The 15,588-nt window shown below is 39.5% G+C and overlaps 1 protein-coding gene across 5 annotated transcripts; it reads left to right on the plus strand.

The window, feature by feature from the left end:
• Positions 1-427: 427 nt before the first annotated feature.
• OTULIN (OTU deubiquitinase with linear linkage specificity) lies at positions 428-15,123 on the plus strand. 5 transcript variants are annotated; one of them, XM_064443405.1, is made up of 8 exons: positions 428-692; positions 2,036-2,358; positions 6,101-6,174; positions 6,984-7,078; positions 8,364-8,507; positions 10,722-10,847; positions 11,879-12,148; positions 13,450-15,123. In XM_064443405.1, the coding sequence occupies exons 1-8, from the start codon at positions 651-653 to the stop codon at positions 13,642-13,644; spliced, it is 1,269 nt and encodes a 422-aa protein (XP_064299475.1). In that variant the 5' UTR covers positions 428-650; the 3' UTR covers positions 13,645-15,123. The 5 variants fall into 5 exon arrangements, with proteins under 5 accessions (XP_064299475.1, XP_064299473.1, XP_064299474.1 ...); XM_064443403.1 differs by lacking the exon at positions 428-692 and adding an exon at positions 709-1,059 and having other exon boundaries at positions 2,032-2,358; XM_064443404.1 differs by lacking the exon at positions 428-692 and adding an exon at positions 718-779.
• Positions 15,124-15,588: the final 465 nt, after the last annotated feature.

Below are 15,588 nucleotides of genomic sequence, written 5' to 3' on the forward strand. Positions count from 1 at the left end.
CTGACAAGCTCTGTACGGTGGTTGCCACATACACACGCAACGCTACAGCACTGGGCTTCCTCACAAGTGTATGTGTACGGACCACCTGACAACTGCAGAGCAGCTCCCCTTCCACCCTCTCCTGTATTTAACAGAACACACTGTTGCCTCCAAGCTCGGGGATTTTCATTTAACTCCTTTTATTTTATGTAAATTCAGGTCTTGATTTTGCACTTCACTGGAAGCTGGCTCTTTAAAAAAACCAACCAACCAACCAACCTACCCCAAACACCAACCCAAACCCAGAACGCGGAACAAACACCCGCGCTGCCGGCGGAGGATGACTTCAGAGGGGGGGCCCGCACTGGCAGGTGACACTTCTGCACGCACGAAGCCGCCCCAGGCCTGCACCGCCCCCGGTGCCGCGCGGCCTCCGCTGGCCCCCGCCCTCACCCCCAGGCCCGACTCGGCGGCCTCGCGCCAGGCCCCGCACCCGCCGCCGCTCTCGGGCGACCGCTACGGCTCGGGCGAGGCTGGCGGTCGCCGCCGGGCACTGGGCGCTGGGCCGCGTGCCTCCCCACCGCCATATTCCCCCTCCCTCCGCCACCAACGCGCATGCGTCGAAATCTAACGTCCGCCACCCCCAGCCGCTGTGTCTCGGCGCTTTTTGCATGACGACAGCCGGGCGTCAGAAAGGGCAGGCGGGCGGGCACGTACGTACAAACGCTATTTCCGGCGTGCTGACGCGCGGGCGGAGGATGCCGGCGGCCCTGGCGGCGCGGAAGCGGCCGCCGAGCCGCGTAAGGGCTGGGTGGGAGCTCGCGTGGGGCCGCGGCCGCCGTTGCCGCCGCCATGGTGGCGCCGGGCGCGCGCCGGCAGCCGTTGTAGCCGGTCCCTGCGCATGAGCGGCGAGGGGCGGGCGGGGGGCGGCGGCGGCGGTGCCCTGCCTGCCCCCCACGGTCCGGGCCAGCCGGCAGCCGGGGTGGGGGCGGCCGGCTGCCCTAGGCGGAGCGCGGCGGCGGGCGGCGGCGGCGACGGGTGTGGGTCCCGCGGTCCCGCGGAACGGAGGATGCCGGAAAGGTGAGGGCCGGGCTGCCCCGCGCCGTGTGGCGGGGCGGGTGGGGCCGGTGGTGCGTGGCCCCGCGGAGAGGGAGCGGGCCGGCGTGACCGGGACGCGAGGTGCGGAGCCTTGAGCGCCCCGAGCCTCTCTCTGTGGTGGGGTGTGGCCCGCGGCGGGGCTGGAGCGGCGCGGGCGCGTGACTCCTGGGGCAGGGAGGAGGGCTGGCGGCGGGGGGGAGGCTTCAACCGCCGGGTCGAAACGTGTTGTATGGCCTCAAGGTGTACGTAGGCAGTATTAAGGTCATCACTTCTGAGGTGATCAGCCCGAGTAGCAACATTAAGAATTATCCAGAGCGTGAATGTGGCAACTGCAGAGTACCCTGTGATTTTTTGGGAGAGGGGTATGTATCAATTTAAGATAAACATCCCTGAAAACTTGCTATATGGGGACATCCTAAGCCTTTGGAGAACTTTCTGGAACTGATTGTGAAGAGTCCTATCTTAGTAACATAGGGACATCACACTGTAAGAAACAAAGATCAGAAATTTTTGCATTAAGCAATAATCCTGGTGGGATGGGAAGTTTCACTGAGCGTGAGCGCTGGCTGGGTCTGTAAAAATCCTCCTCTTGCAGGAGTGAAACGTGTTTTGTTGGGACTTCTGTTAAGCTTCAGTTTTTTAGGTGATAACACCCCTTGAAAAGAGCAAGTGTTCAGTCAGGGCACTAATTCTAGCGTGGGTTGTGATCTAGTGTGGGCACAGGTTAGGCCCAGAGGAAGTAAAATTGGCTTGCTGAGGAGGTGAGTTTGAAAATAGCTTGGGTGCTGTGTTGTCTTGCCAAACTATTCTGGATTTTGTTCCTGCTTTTGAATAACTTAAGTATCCTCTGAATTCTCAGCATATAACATAACTATCGAAATGTAATTTTCTTAAAGTATGTGCTTTTGTTCTTCTGTGGAAGATACTCTTCATATATTTTTATGTTCTTCAAAGCCAGGATAATTTTCAAGGGTGGATGACGGAACCAGCCAGCCTTTCTGTGGGTGCAGAACAGACACAGGAAAAAGAGAGCGTTACCATAGAGTTGATGAAACATGAAAAGGAAGCTGGTGTTCCTTCTAATGAGCCTTGTTCAGCTGCTGACCCGAAAGAGCGATCTACATCGGAAATAAGAAAAGACTATGTGTGCAGAAGTACTGGGAGACCCGAGGAGGCAGATATGATTAAATCACTTGTGACAGATCAGGATGCATCTGGAAATTGTGAACTATATCTGGCTCTGCCTAGTAATTGTTCAACAGTGGAGTCATCTGAAGACAGGTGAGGACTTTTTTTATATATATTAACAGCTTTTCTATAGAAAGGGAGGGGTACTTTCAGTTCATGAAAGTGATATTCTTGGCAAAATTTCATACATGGTTAGTGTCTTGGTGAAATAGGTCTAAATGTCAAATCGTAAACACCCTTTAGGTAAATTGCTTATTTTTACACTTTATTAGTGGTGGTCTTGCCCCATCTAAGGGAATAACTGATGTAACATTAAGCTCTTAAGGGTACGATGCAGAGCATGGGAAACCAAGAATTGAAGGCAGATATTCTGGTAGCTTGGTTTTAACCTCATGAACACTTTGTTAGGTGTAGTGCTGACAGTCATAGAAGGCTTTTTTTTAATCTGAACACTTGAAACTTTTTTGTATTTTATGAACCTCCTGCTATAGGCTGAAGCAAAAGTTTAGTTGTGTTATTCAGGTTTGACAGTAGAAGTCTTTATAAGAATATTTGGTATCTGGAGGAAGATACAAATATGAAGGTTTTAAAAAAAGCATATTCCAGACTTCTGAAAAGAAAATTAATGCACATGAAGAGTGCCTTTATGTCTTTGAAGACTACCCTAACAAAGTAAGAGAAGGAAGTGACTTCTGATGAATCCTCTTTCTATAGATAGTCAGGGGACTATTTTAGACAACATCCAAAATCTGCAATAAGTGCTGACTTAGTGAAAAAGTCACTAAATATAAGTACATTTTTTTCAAGGATGCTTTTAAAATCTTATTTCATGCTTAAATTACTCTTAATTTAAGCACAATCTTAATATGTTAAAGTGTGATTTTTAATATTAACACAGTTGACAAATATGCAGATTCATATAAATATGTATTAAGTGTAGTTTGTACATAAGGATGTCTGAATTTTTAAATTAGCTGCTATTTGTCATACTAGTTCTATTTCATCTAATATGCCTTTATGTGAACTATTAATAGCAGTAAGTTTTTAATCTCACACACACAAAATTCTGTTCATGATAATAAGCGGAAAACTTTAAGCACTGCTTTTGCTTTTATATGGTATCTTCAATACTGGGAGTTCTAGTTGTGCAAATCTATTAGTATAAAACTATATTTTTGCCCATAGTCCTTTCCCTTCCCTCCAGCTTAGTTTTGCTTGCTCTCATCTTAGCAAGTTGGGGTTTAGGGTTTTTTTTTCGTGGTGTGGGAGGTTTTTTTGTGTGTGGGTTTTTGTTGTTTGTTTTTAAAATACAAAGTCCAGGTTTTTTTTTCCCTTGGTATCTTTAGTTCAGCAGAATCACATTTACTAGTTCAATGATTTAAGTGTTTACACACAACGCTATGCAGTATTTTTTTTTTTTACATGTGTGTTTTAATTTAATTATTCTTTTCCATCTGTTATTTCATTTTCACTCTATTGTCAAATACTAACATGAAGATTAATGGGGAAATGCTTTAGCTTCCACAGGTTTACTTACCAGTTGCTATGCTAAAACAATGTTAAGGTGCACCTCAACTCTGAAATGAGAGTACAGGTGGATTGTAGCTCTTGGCTACCTTGATTTCAAAACAACTCAGTCAAATTGCAGTACTTTGTTATGCTGGGTGTTAATCTGTCAGGTTCTGCAACGGTGGGTTCTATTTTGCCAACTCCCAGAAAGAAGATGGGGTAATATCTGCAGAAGGAACATGATGCTGCTTACTCTTCACCAAACTTCTTTTTCAGTGACCTCACTAGTTTACTAATTTGAGCACTTTTTCTGTTTGCGCATTATAACCTAAACATGTTTGAGGATGTACCCTAAAATCAGGCATTCCCCCACCCTGCCCTCTCCCACAGGCTCCCTTGCAAAAGCAGGTTTGTTCATGCGCAGAAGGGGAGGTTGTTGCTCTATATTTTAAATAGTTTGCTTATCAGTAAGGTAGGCTAGAGATTGCTGCTGTCAGACACTGAATTGTTTGGGGGGTTTTCGTAGTATTTTCAATGTTATTAAGTATTCTTTAAATTCTTCACAAACCTTAATGGACCTTAATATCTGCTAAGAAATAAGATTATGCATGGAAATTAGGGTTTGTCCAGTGCCATGCTGTAACAAGGACAAGGACTTGGGATATGTATTTCTGTTATTTTTTTCTTCTTTCTTATTTTCTTAGCAGGCAGTACTGTTTTTATGGAGTACTGTGTTTAATATCTATTGCATCTTTAGTTTCTCTTTTTAATTACTAATTATGTAGTATTGTTATGAATCAGATTTCAAGCAGCTATTTGAGCACATAGGCAACCTAGTTTGTAAGTTAAAGGTTTGAAACTTGAGTAAAAGCTGAGCTGTAGTTTCATATGACTGCACAGTAGATGAGAGTTTCCTGCTATTAACCTATATTTGTCTTTAAATATTTTTTTTGTTGTTCTCAAGGGAAATATATGCAAATGGACGAGGGATGTTACCTTTTAAGTAAGCTGGGTTGGATATAAAGAAGAAATAGAGCCATAATTTACCAGTGTATTCTTTCAAGATTAATGAGAGTAATCTACAAGATGCCTCCATTAAACCCTTTCTTGCAGTCTTCCTAACTGCTTGTCCTCTCTTAGTAGCGTAAGGTGGGGCAGGGCCACTGCCTTAATTTCTTCCTGGTCTTTTGCAAGCACACTGTGGTTTGGGTTTGGGCTTTTTTGCGTAGTAGATTAGAAGCTACTAACAGTAGTGGGCAATAACCTTACTTTTTTTTTTCTGCACATGTACTTTCTTCAAAATACAAACTATCAATGTAACCTTGTTTTAGTGGTAAGCCTAAATGATTTACTAATATGTTTGGTGACGTATGGTTTTATTGAAGTATTTTACCTGTGAAACTGTGACTTTTAAAGTTTATTTGCTGGATGTAATTATATGATGAATACCACTCAGAATCACGTTTGAAGGAACATACAATTTATAAACCTGTTTTTCGAACACTGTATGGACTTCTGTTCACAACAGTTATGTTCACACCCTAGCTTCAAGATTTCATCTTGGTAATGCTAGGCTATGCATAAAACCAATATTTTTTTAGGCCATCATTTCCTCGCCCATGGTCATAACGTGAGTTTAGAATACCTGCATATGGGCTGAGATGGAGAGATTTGACTCTTAAAACAGCATACCATATTGCTTGAGGGAGAAATGTTTGTCTGGATTTCAGTTAGCCTGTATGCTGCAGTTTGGATCATACTTGCAGTTTGTTTTCTCTGAGTTTGTGACATTCAAACCAGCTGCAGGTAGCTGACTACTGTTTTTTTTTTTTCATCATGGTATTCTGTCACGTATTCTGCTCATTACTAGGCAGGTTGCTCAGCCCCAGCGGAGTGTAGATACAAAGCTCTGAGTAATGTGTTCTTAGTTGCATGCATAGGTTGTAGTATTCGTATAGTCAGCAAATAGGCATTTTTGGCTCGTATCTTTTGCAAATTTATCCTGTAAAAATTTACAAATACAAAGGGAGTGTAGCACTCTAGTCTCCGTACAAGCAGCAGAAGTGAAATTCAGGCAGTGATTCATTACCAATGTAGGTGTCATAAATAAAGGAGGGGAACAGTCAGGAGGGTTTTCTTGAAGCTTTTTTTGCAAACTCATGTTGGTTTTATGAAAATGTGTAAGATGGAAAGCGAATCAAGTTGAAAAAATACTTGAAGAAAGACTTAAGTACTTGCATGTAGTTGTAAACAGGGGAAAAGGTAAATTACTATAAGATTTGTGCTGTTACATGAACTATGTGTTGTGTGTTGATCTTTCTTGCAGTGAGGAGGACATGTACCGTGATGCAGAAGAAATAGAGAGAGAAAAAATATTACTTTGTGTGAGAAGCTTTTCAGGTATGTTTGACCTTTGTTTCAAATACAGTATTACAACTCATTGTAGCACTATTTGACACCCTCCTTTCCAAGGATTTTTGTGCACAGATGCCGCTGTGTGCAGTTGAAGTTGCATATAATGACGGCGTACATTGTACAGCTTAATTCACTAAAAGATCCATTTGTGGAAAACTAGTTGGTTTTAGCCTGTTTTTACCCTGTGTTTCTCCAGTTACTGTACAAGAGAATCCTTTGGAAGGCAGTCACAGCCCATGTTAGAAATGTTGTGCTTGAATATTACTGATCATAGTCATCATAGCAGTATCTGGTGCTGGGATCCATTGATAACCTTATTACTATCTCTTTTGGAATGAAGGCTGTTGGGATTTTGAGAGAAAAGTGAATTTCTTCTTTCTACCACTGTTTCTGGCTCATTCAGAAAGATCTATTATCTATCTTCCTTGTAGTCTGGCCACTGAAAGGAGGAGAGAAACTTTCGCCAAGTATTTCTCTGATTGCTGAGAAAATGAGGAGTACTTTATTAATTTCTACTCCTTGCTGATTAATATTTTTCAGAAGAGAGGAGCAGTGTGTTCTCTGTTCTGTTGGTCTACCTTATTTTTTGTTCACCTGTCATTTTCAGAGCAAGCTGGGTTTTTTTTTCCCCCTCTGATATTAGTAATTATTTTGTAGCAATAGTTTGTGCTGCCAATCTCCTTTGGCACCTATGTTATTCTAAAGTGATAGAGTATGTTTAGAAATACAGTGCTTTTTCTATGTTGTTCTGTTTTACACTTCTTAGTGTAATGTTATGTATTCTTTTTTGACAGAATACAAACTAAGTGTTGCACCTGAAATAGACATCATGGAGTATTGCAGAAAAGAATGGAGAGGAAATACACCAGTAGCAAAAAGAATGAGAAAGGTATTGATTCTATTTTTAATTTTGTTGGGGTTTTTATTTTCATTTGTGTGTTTAGTAGGTGATTTCCTATGGGAAAAATCTTTAAAACACTAAGAGCAATAGCAGTGTTCTGCAGTGTGCAGTTGTACAAGTGGCTGACAACTGGACAATGGTTTCATTCATACTTGTTCAAAATGTGTTTTTTAGTAAGGCTACTTGTTGATAGTGTAGGATTTTCATTAATACTGCTCATTAGTGTTTTCAATGAAGTCTTAAATTTGGTTTATTACCGTAAAAACATAACTTTGTGGGCTGTTGAAACATCAGAGCAGATAACCAAACTTTTTGGCAGAGGGCAAATGACTGAAGTTGGTGGTTTGTATGATTTTTAAGATGGGGAACTTTAATGAAGAGGCTCAGTTTTTCATAATTTTTTTCTGAATTCGTATTTTTTTGTAGGTTTTGGACTAGTTTTCTTATATTAATCTTGAGCTAGAATGGTAGAAAACAAAGCATAAGGTTGGTTAGGGTTTTTTTTTTTTGTTGTGTTTTTTTTTTTCAACACAATTTGAAAATTTAGTTGTGTGTATGTGTAAACCTAAAAAATACTTCCCGTATCAAAAGATCCATGTGTCACCTTCAAGACATTCGTAAGAGAAATACAGATGTGCAGAGCACTGAATTTTGCTAGGCTAGCTGAAGAGACATCCTGAGTTTCAGAAGTTACATTTCAACATTGCTGCTTCTGCTAAAAGTGTGTGTATGGGAACAGCAGGGAGGGGACAAATGTGCTGAGGCATGTGTCAAGACACTTCAGTGTAAACACAAATTTTCCCTGAGGCAAAAACAAACTACATGTGACACATTGGGTAAATGGAATAAACTATTGCTGAAACTTCTTGTAAGCATGATATATTTTTAGATTTGTAGTCTTGTGTGCGTATGTATGTTCGGATTTTTTTTTTTTTAAACTTCAGTGGGTTAGGTACCCGCATTTCAACAATACTTATGCACTGTCATCAAATAAACACTACAACCAATTATCTACTTAGATTTCTTTGGTTTCTTGTTTGCTGTTCAGCAGAACTAAGTGTTTTGTGGGGTTTTGTTTGGTTTTTTTTCCCTCCCAAAGCATAATTTGTGACATAAAAGCCTTTGGACTTCCAAAATGGTTAGTGGATGAAATTATTATTTAATAGCATTAGCATTTGGATGCTAATATTTCAATATCTTTTATGATACCTGTCCATGACCCTAAAATGTTTTATTAATGCTTTCATGTTACTTGGATCTTGTGTTTTTCTAGGGGTATGAAGCAGTTGCTCAGAAGTTTGCATCTATAAGGAGAGTACGAGGTGATAACTATTGTGCGCTCAGAGCAACTCTGTTCCAGGCACTAAGCCAAGCCACCCAGTTACCAAGCTGGCTGCAGAGTGAGGATTTTACTATGGTACGTGTCAAACTCCAATCCTCTGGAAGTAGAAGAATGTTGGTTCCAACCTATTGGATAATTTTATTATCTCATTTCTCTATTATGCCATATATATGCTCACTTCTCAATATCCCTTGGATTGAGAAGTCGTAGTGTTCAGTTTTGTTGTAGACTGACAGTGATTCTTTCAACTTGGAATTAAGTCCAGGTCCCCTTAGTTTCCAGTTTATAATGCGTAAATGTTACTATAGTGCTGACTGTAACGTAACATGTCTGTCTTCATCTTGCTCTCTTGGTTTCTTATTACTGCATGTAATAACAGCAGTAAGTGGTTTCCCACAAGACAGCTGGTAATAACAAAAAAAACCCGTAGACAACTTATTATCAGCACATTTGAAATAAAACCCCAGCTTTTCAAAATTTTCATACTGTATTCTTGTGTGTGCCATATACAGTTTCTCTAGAAAGTGGGTTAACCAATTGGATGCTGTAGGCTTTTTAGAATGTGTGTATTACCCATGCCTTAAACGTTACTTAAAATAAGTGTAAGAGCCACTCCAGCCTGACATGAAGAACAGTTCTTCTAGAGCACTGATGGATAAGCAAAGCAAGGTGTCTTAGAGTAGAAGAAAAATATTCCAGAAATTGTCTTGTGTCAACAAAGCCCATTTGGTGATATCAGTGACTATGGAAGAAGCTGCCGGTACAAAAGTGGCCCACCTCAGAGGAGTAAGGTTCCACTTGTCCAGGTCGCTGCTGGAAATGTAAATGATGGACATCTGATACAGACTCTGAGTTGTAGCCTAGCGGTCCAGGTAGAATCATGCTGCTCTTGTTATCCCTCTGTATAACTTTAGAGACCATATTAAAATGTCTCATTGTGGTCACTGTCATTGTTAACTAAACTGCTGATATGTTCTTGTAATTGCTGATAAAAATGTTTCTATGAAATGTTTCTTACTGCAGCAGTACATTGTAAAAATATTTCCTTTTTATAAAAAGAATTCTCCCAACTGACAACCATCTCCACGTTATCAAACAATAGAAGACGATTCCCCAGTGGTCCTTTAAAGAACATGCAAACTTTAAAAATGGTGTACTTGGCAGTTTTTAATGATGTTCACCTGTCTTCTTCATACTGATTTATAGAGGAAAATGTGTCATATGGTATTTTTTTTTTTTAAAAAGGTGTACAACTATAAAATGAACTGATGGAAATTATAAACTGGTAATGCATCAAGCAGAGGGCACGTGAGAGAAATGTTTCTGGCTGTAGAAGTTACTGGCAAATAATCTTTGATTATTTAATTCCGTATGTCCCATTATCGTAGAATGCCAGGCTGGGGTGTGAGGGAAGGTCTCTGTGTATCTGCCAAGTACTCGGTTGCCATTAAAGAGAATATATTACTAATTTGGAGTCCTGATAAAATGAAAACTGGCTGGTAATGGCTGATGGTATATGTGCTGCTCTAGACAAGTATTTAAATCATTGTGAGACACAAGTTACTCTTCCAGTTCTAGCAGTAAAATGGGTTAATAAATGAGGGTAAAAAAACTGGGTATGCAACTGCCAGGATGTCCTTCAAGAGAAGTGTAAAAGCTCTTGACTGCGCAGGTGTTGCATGCGAGCAGTAGAAGAGGCCATTCTAAGGCGACAGTATGATCTGATGCATCAGCTAATCCCCAGGTTTTCTTCTTCTTTACAATAAACCTGTCCCATAGTGTTTTAGTTATGTTCCCTGAAAAGAAAACACAGTTTGTGTGTTCTGGACAAAATAGTTTGCACTTCACCAAGACTTCTGGCTTATCTGGTGGATGTCATCACATCTTTAACCTTCTCTCCTGTTGGTTCAGGGGCATTTCTAAACACAGAGACTGTCACCTCCTGCTGGCAGTTGGTTTTTTTCCCCTTAGTTACAATTAAAAAAAAAAAAAGCCATGAGTAACTGAGGGTGATGAATTTTTCCAGGACTTATGTATTGGTTAGATCTGGAAATAGTAATAGACCAGTATTCTGACTGTTATCCAGCAAGTATTATAAAAGAGCCAGTTGTGTTCAATTATGGTCATCTTGGTATGACATCTGTTCAGAAGAACACATGGGGGATGGTTTTAAGTTGCAAAATGCTATAAACAGCAACAAATAAAATTGATAAAATAATAATGTGTAAACGGTGGCTTTTCCTTTGAAGATTTTTGACTTAAGCTGCCTTCTCTTCTCTCATCTTCCAGCTTCCTGAAAACTTGATGAGCAAATATGACTGGATCAAGCAGTGGCAGCTAAAACAGAAACTGGGCAAGAAGATGGGAGAAATAAGTGATGAAATTAAAGAATATTTAATACTTCTAAGGAAAAAGGTTGGAAAAGTATTTGTTTATTCTTGGTCACTTGCAAATAAGAAAAATGATGACAGTTTTTGAATGGGGTGGATTTAGCGCGAGGATGGTTTCACTAGTGAAAGGCACTTTTCTGTATGTATACTGCAAAATCAAGGAAAGAATGTCTGTTGAGATCTGGGAGTTTTCTGGTCTTTCACTGCTTGCATTAGCCTGATGCTGGAATTAATTTGTAAGCAGCTTAGCAGGAAACTATTAGAAAGGTTTCAATGACAAAATGAATGTTATTACCTTAATTAACATTTCCTCTATTTCTTGTATTTATTTGAAAGAGTGATGTGTACTATGGATAAATGCTGCTGCTACCTTGAACAGGTCATAGAAAGGAAAAAACCCAGAAAAATACCAAAGTGGTTTCAAAGGAGTAGTTTTTCTTCCCTTTTTCTATGTTTTTATTTTAGGTTAACGTTAACAGTAAAATGACGGTGCCCTTTCAGTGTTAGTATTGTATTACTTAGCCCCATCCTCCCCCCTCTTGAAATTCTGGAACTTCAATTGTTCCTGTCTTAACTGTGTGTGCATACTCTCTTTTTGTGTTGGTGGCTTTTCATTTTGTTTTTAAGGCTTTTAAGAATTATTTTCAAGGCTGAATTCAAGCAGTTTCTGAGGGCAGGAATGAAATACACATTCTGAGTAACTGAAATGTCAAGAATGTGAAGGATGTAGGATTTATGATACAGGAGACAAAGTTGTTACCTCATTGCTTATTGTCCCATGACAATATTTGTTTTGCCACTTTGCAACAGTTTCCAACATCCTCCTCTTTTGCTTTGCTTAAGGACTAATTTAAGGAAAATCAGACTAACTCAACTTGACCTTGATACGACTACAGCTCTGGAAAGATTCTCAAGTGTTCTTAAAAAGTGACAAAGCCCTTCATAAATTAAATTCTGAGCACCTATTCTGAACATCTGACAATTCACAAGTGGCTTTTTACAGCTCTTCCATGGTGATGACTATTGATTCATGTTGTGTGTGTTACTGTTTTACAGTGGAAGAATATAAGTGAAATCAAGGGTCCTATTGAGAAACAAGAAGCTTGTGATAAATTGTTTAAAAACGAAGAGGAGGAGTATAGTCTCTATGAAGCACTGAAATTTTTGATGCTTAACACTGCCATTGAATTATATAACGATGATAAGAATGGAAGGAGAGTTCCTGTCTTCTCATGGCTACTGTTTGCACGGGACACATCTAGCAACCCTTGTCAGTTAATGCGTAATCACTTGAATCACATTGGGCACAGTGGAGGCCTTGAACAAGTAAGGAGAGATTATTGTTCTTACAGTGTTGTTTTCCTGTGGTGGAGGTTTTGGTTCAAGTGCTTTAAGAAACCACCCAGCTTTTGTTGTCTGGCTGAATTTAATGGTGTAGGGTCTGGTCTCTTGTTGGGGAAACATAAAGTAGAACCACTTGCTTGTAGTGAGAGTCTGCAAAGGCCTGCCTTTGAAACATTGATTTTTGTCTGGCAGCTGACACTTAGGTGGCACTCTTTAGAAGTATGGTATTCCATTAATAATAACATTTGTATTAGTCTCTTAATTGTTAGCTTTTTAAAAAATACAATGATAAAAGCTAATACTCAAATTATGAAGAGAAGATCATGTGCAGTACATGTATTTGGTGAATTCTGATAAACTGGTGACGGTTACTGACTTAGATGTTGCAGAAATGATACGCATATTACAAAAAAGCCCCAAAACAACATGTGGTTAATAAGCCGAATAGTCTGAAAGAATTTTAGAAACATCCATTTAAAAAAATGCCATGAACATGTTACAAGCGTGGTATTGCATTTAAATTTGACTTCATTATAGATGTTAGAAACATGGAAATACTATGTTTTGGTTTATTTTTTTGTTTATTGGCTTAAAAAGCTGATTACGCTAGTACAGATGAGCCAGGTTGCTGTAACTGTTAAATTAGCTGATTCATTGGTGATCTTTTTGCTGCTCGGTTTAGTCAATAAGTAATGTTGCCTATTTTTGTGCTGACTAGGTTTATTTCCAGGATACTATTGGTAAATTATAATTTAGAACAGGATAGGTTCACCACCGTTGTAGACGGGGTGGAAGACTTTCCAGCTTCTTTCTGTGGATTCCTTCTGATATCAACAGGCTTTGTAAGGACTTTCCATCTACTTTTCATTCAGGATGGAAAGGACATTGCCCGAACCCATTCTTGTCTGGTTTAGTGACTTAACGGAATGAATACTGATATAAGAGAATGTCTTTCCTACCTGTTTGTGGCAGCAGGGAAGTGGGATTCTCTGTACGAAGTAGCTTTTCTTTAGGACTAATATCCTACTCTGCCACTGTTGGGTCTGAAGAGCTTCATGTTAAAGGCACGGTATCTTAGAGGTATTTGTGCAGCAAATTAAGGACGGTTTGAGTGATCAAGATATTGAACTAGAGAGGCTCGTGTATATGCATTCTCATCTACTCCATATTTTTTCTCTGAAAAATGACATCTGATAGGTATTAGTTTAGTATTTTTATGAGAAGTAACTTGTAAAAGGTGTGTTTAATTTTACACATCATGTTTCTGCTTTTTTCCAATGTAGGTGGAAATGTTTCTCCTTGCTTATGCTCTGCAGTATACCATCCAAGTGTATCGACTGTATAAATATAGTACTGATGAATTCATCACGCTTTATCCCAATGACCCAGAGGAGGACTGGCCTGTGGTGACTCTCATAACTGAAGATGACAGACATTATAATATTCCAGTCAGAATGTGCCAAGAGACTATGCTGTAAACAAATGATTTTTGGCAGACAAACCTGTGCTGCATATTCAGGTTTCCAGTGCTATTTTGAAACAGGATGGTGATGAAATCTGCATTATTGAATCTACAACTTGAAAACCATGTTTCAGAAGTTTACATCTGAAGTAAGATATCAAAATAGGTACTAGCTTAAAGGGTGAACATTTTGCAAGTATGGCTTTTGTTGCCTATTAAAAAACAAACCAGGAAACTTCTCCAGTCTTTTTTTTGAAGGGCTTACTCTGAGTAGGAATGCAAAAAGTGTAGATGTACTTCTTTTAAGAAGATAGGTGAGCCTTTGTGGTAAGAAATGCTCTGAACTTCTGCTCCCTGAAATAATGGGATAATGATGAATTGAAATTTCTAGAAAAGTAAGCTGGCAGTGTCCTGACTGATACTTGTAATGCTGCTTAGAAGTAATTTGTTCAAATCCTGGGTCTTGGGAAGCAATGTAATTGTTTTGCAGTTGGAATTTAATGCCTGTGGTGGTTTATGCTATAAGAGAGATGTTATTTAAAGTTTTCTAATGCTTTGGGTTTTTTTCCAACATGAATATCTCTTATTCAGAAGCCAGTCTGTTACACTGAAAATGAAGAGCTCTTCCGCTTTCCATCCCTTGAGAGGATCATGGCAAAGAGGCTTGATAATAAGGGAGTATAAAAGTTGTTTGTTAGTAGGTCACCAATTCAAAATCTACACAGAATTCCCTCTTCAGTTATGATCACTTGATCAGGTAACCACATGCCCACCAACTTTCATGTCTGTTCATAGTACTGTTCCTGTAATGTTAACCCTCGCTGGTAGCTGCTGTGGAGAAGGTCAGGATTTTAATTTGCCAGAGTGAGGTAGACGGAAGTAGACTTCTGGTGCAACTCCTCCACTCTTGGGAGGAGTATGTGGGCGGTTCTGTTTCTGCTTAGAGTTATTCATTATGCTTTAAACTGAAGGAATACAGAATATATTGGATGCTGGGAGTGCTGACATACCTTAAAAATAATTAAATTAATTTAAATAATTAAATAAAAGCTTCACCTTTAGCTTAAAGTGGAAATATGCCCTAGAGATGATTCTCGGAACAAGAGAGCGAAGGTTGATTTAAATGACATGCTGGTCGTACACAGGTCACTTGGCTTCTCCTAGAGGCCTTCTTACAGAAAAGGGATCAAATATTCTGGAGGAAATGACATGCAGAACTTCTGGCATGCAAAACTTCAAATTCTCCTGTTCTACTTAAAATGAATTTGTTAACTTTTATTGTGAAAGGTAATTACACAATGAGAATGTGTATTCTAACTGTGTGTTCTAAAATGTGTTTTAAGATCCATTAAGATAAATCTCACTGAGGTCCATCATGTACAGAGTGTTATATTTATCAGGTTGTCTTTGCCTTTTAAAGCAACTAGTTTGATCAGTTAATGAAAATTTCTGGGAGTTACAAGAGAATAAAAATAAACCACTTCATTTGGCAGTATTCTGTTTCTTGTTCTGTGCCCTGTTTTCTCTCTAGATTTATATGTTTGAGTTTTTAATTTTCTAATCCTTGTTCCAAGTTAGTTATTTCTTGAAAGCTGCCAAGCATCTTAATGTATGTAAAACAAGTAACTATCGGCTTGCTGCTTGCAGGTGGACGGCAAAAAAAAAGTTTCCCCGAATTAATGTTATCTAAGTAATGCTGAAGGGGAAAGAAAAATAAATTAGCTTTTGCAAGTCACCAAACTCTGGTAGAAAAGTTGTAGTTATGATTTACATAACTGAGATTATTTAAATCTTGATGTCTTGTTATTGTCCTATATTCTTGAGATTAATTTTAATTTTAATCAACTATTCTTGAGATTAAAAATAATCAGTTTAACACCTCTTTGCAAAAGACTTCTTTGTCTTAGGTTTGGAGCAGTGGCTCTAAATGCGTGACACGGCCTCTAAAGCAGAGGCTATT

This window comes from Phalacrocorax carbo, chromosome 2 (assembly GCF_963921805.1).
Source record: "Phalacrocorax carbo chromosome 2, bPhaCar2.1, whole genome shotgun sequence".
NCBI classification, from domain to species: domain Eukaryota; kingdom Metazoa; phylum Chordata; class Aves; order Suliformes; family Phalacrocoracidae; genus Phalacrocorax; species Phalacrocorax carbo.

What these genes read in the sequence shown, in the direction of transcription:
- OTULIN (XM_064443403.1), top strand. Translation starts at nt 881, where the DNA reads ATGAGCGGCGAGGGGCGGGCGGGGGGCGGCGGCGGCGGTGCCCTGCCT. An exon ending in GTGGAGTCATCTGAAGACAG is followed by an intron (nt 2,359 to 6,100) that starts GTGAGGACTTTT and finishes TCTTTCTTGCAG; the next exon opens with TGAGGAGGACATGTACCGTG. An exon ending in TAGCAAAAAGAATGAGAAAG is followed by an intron (nt 7,079 to 8,363) that starts GTATTGATTCTA and finishes GTGTTTTTCTAG; the next exon opens with GGGTATGAAGCAGTTGCTCA.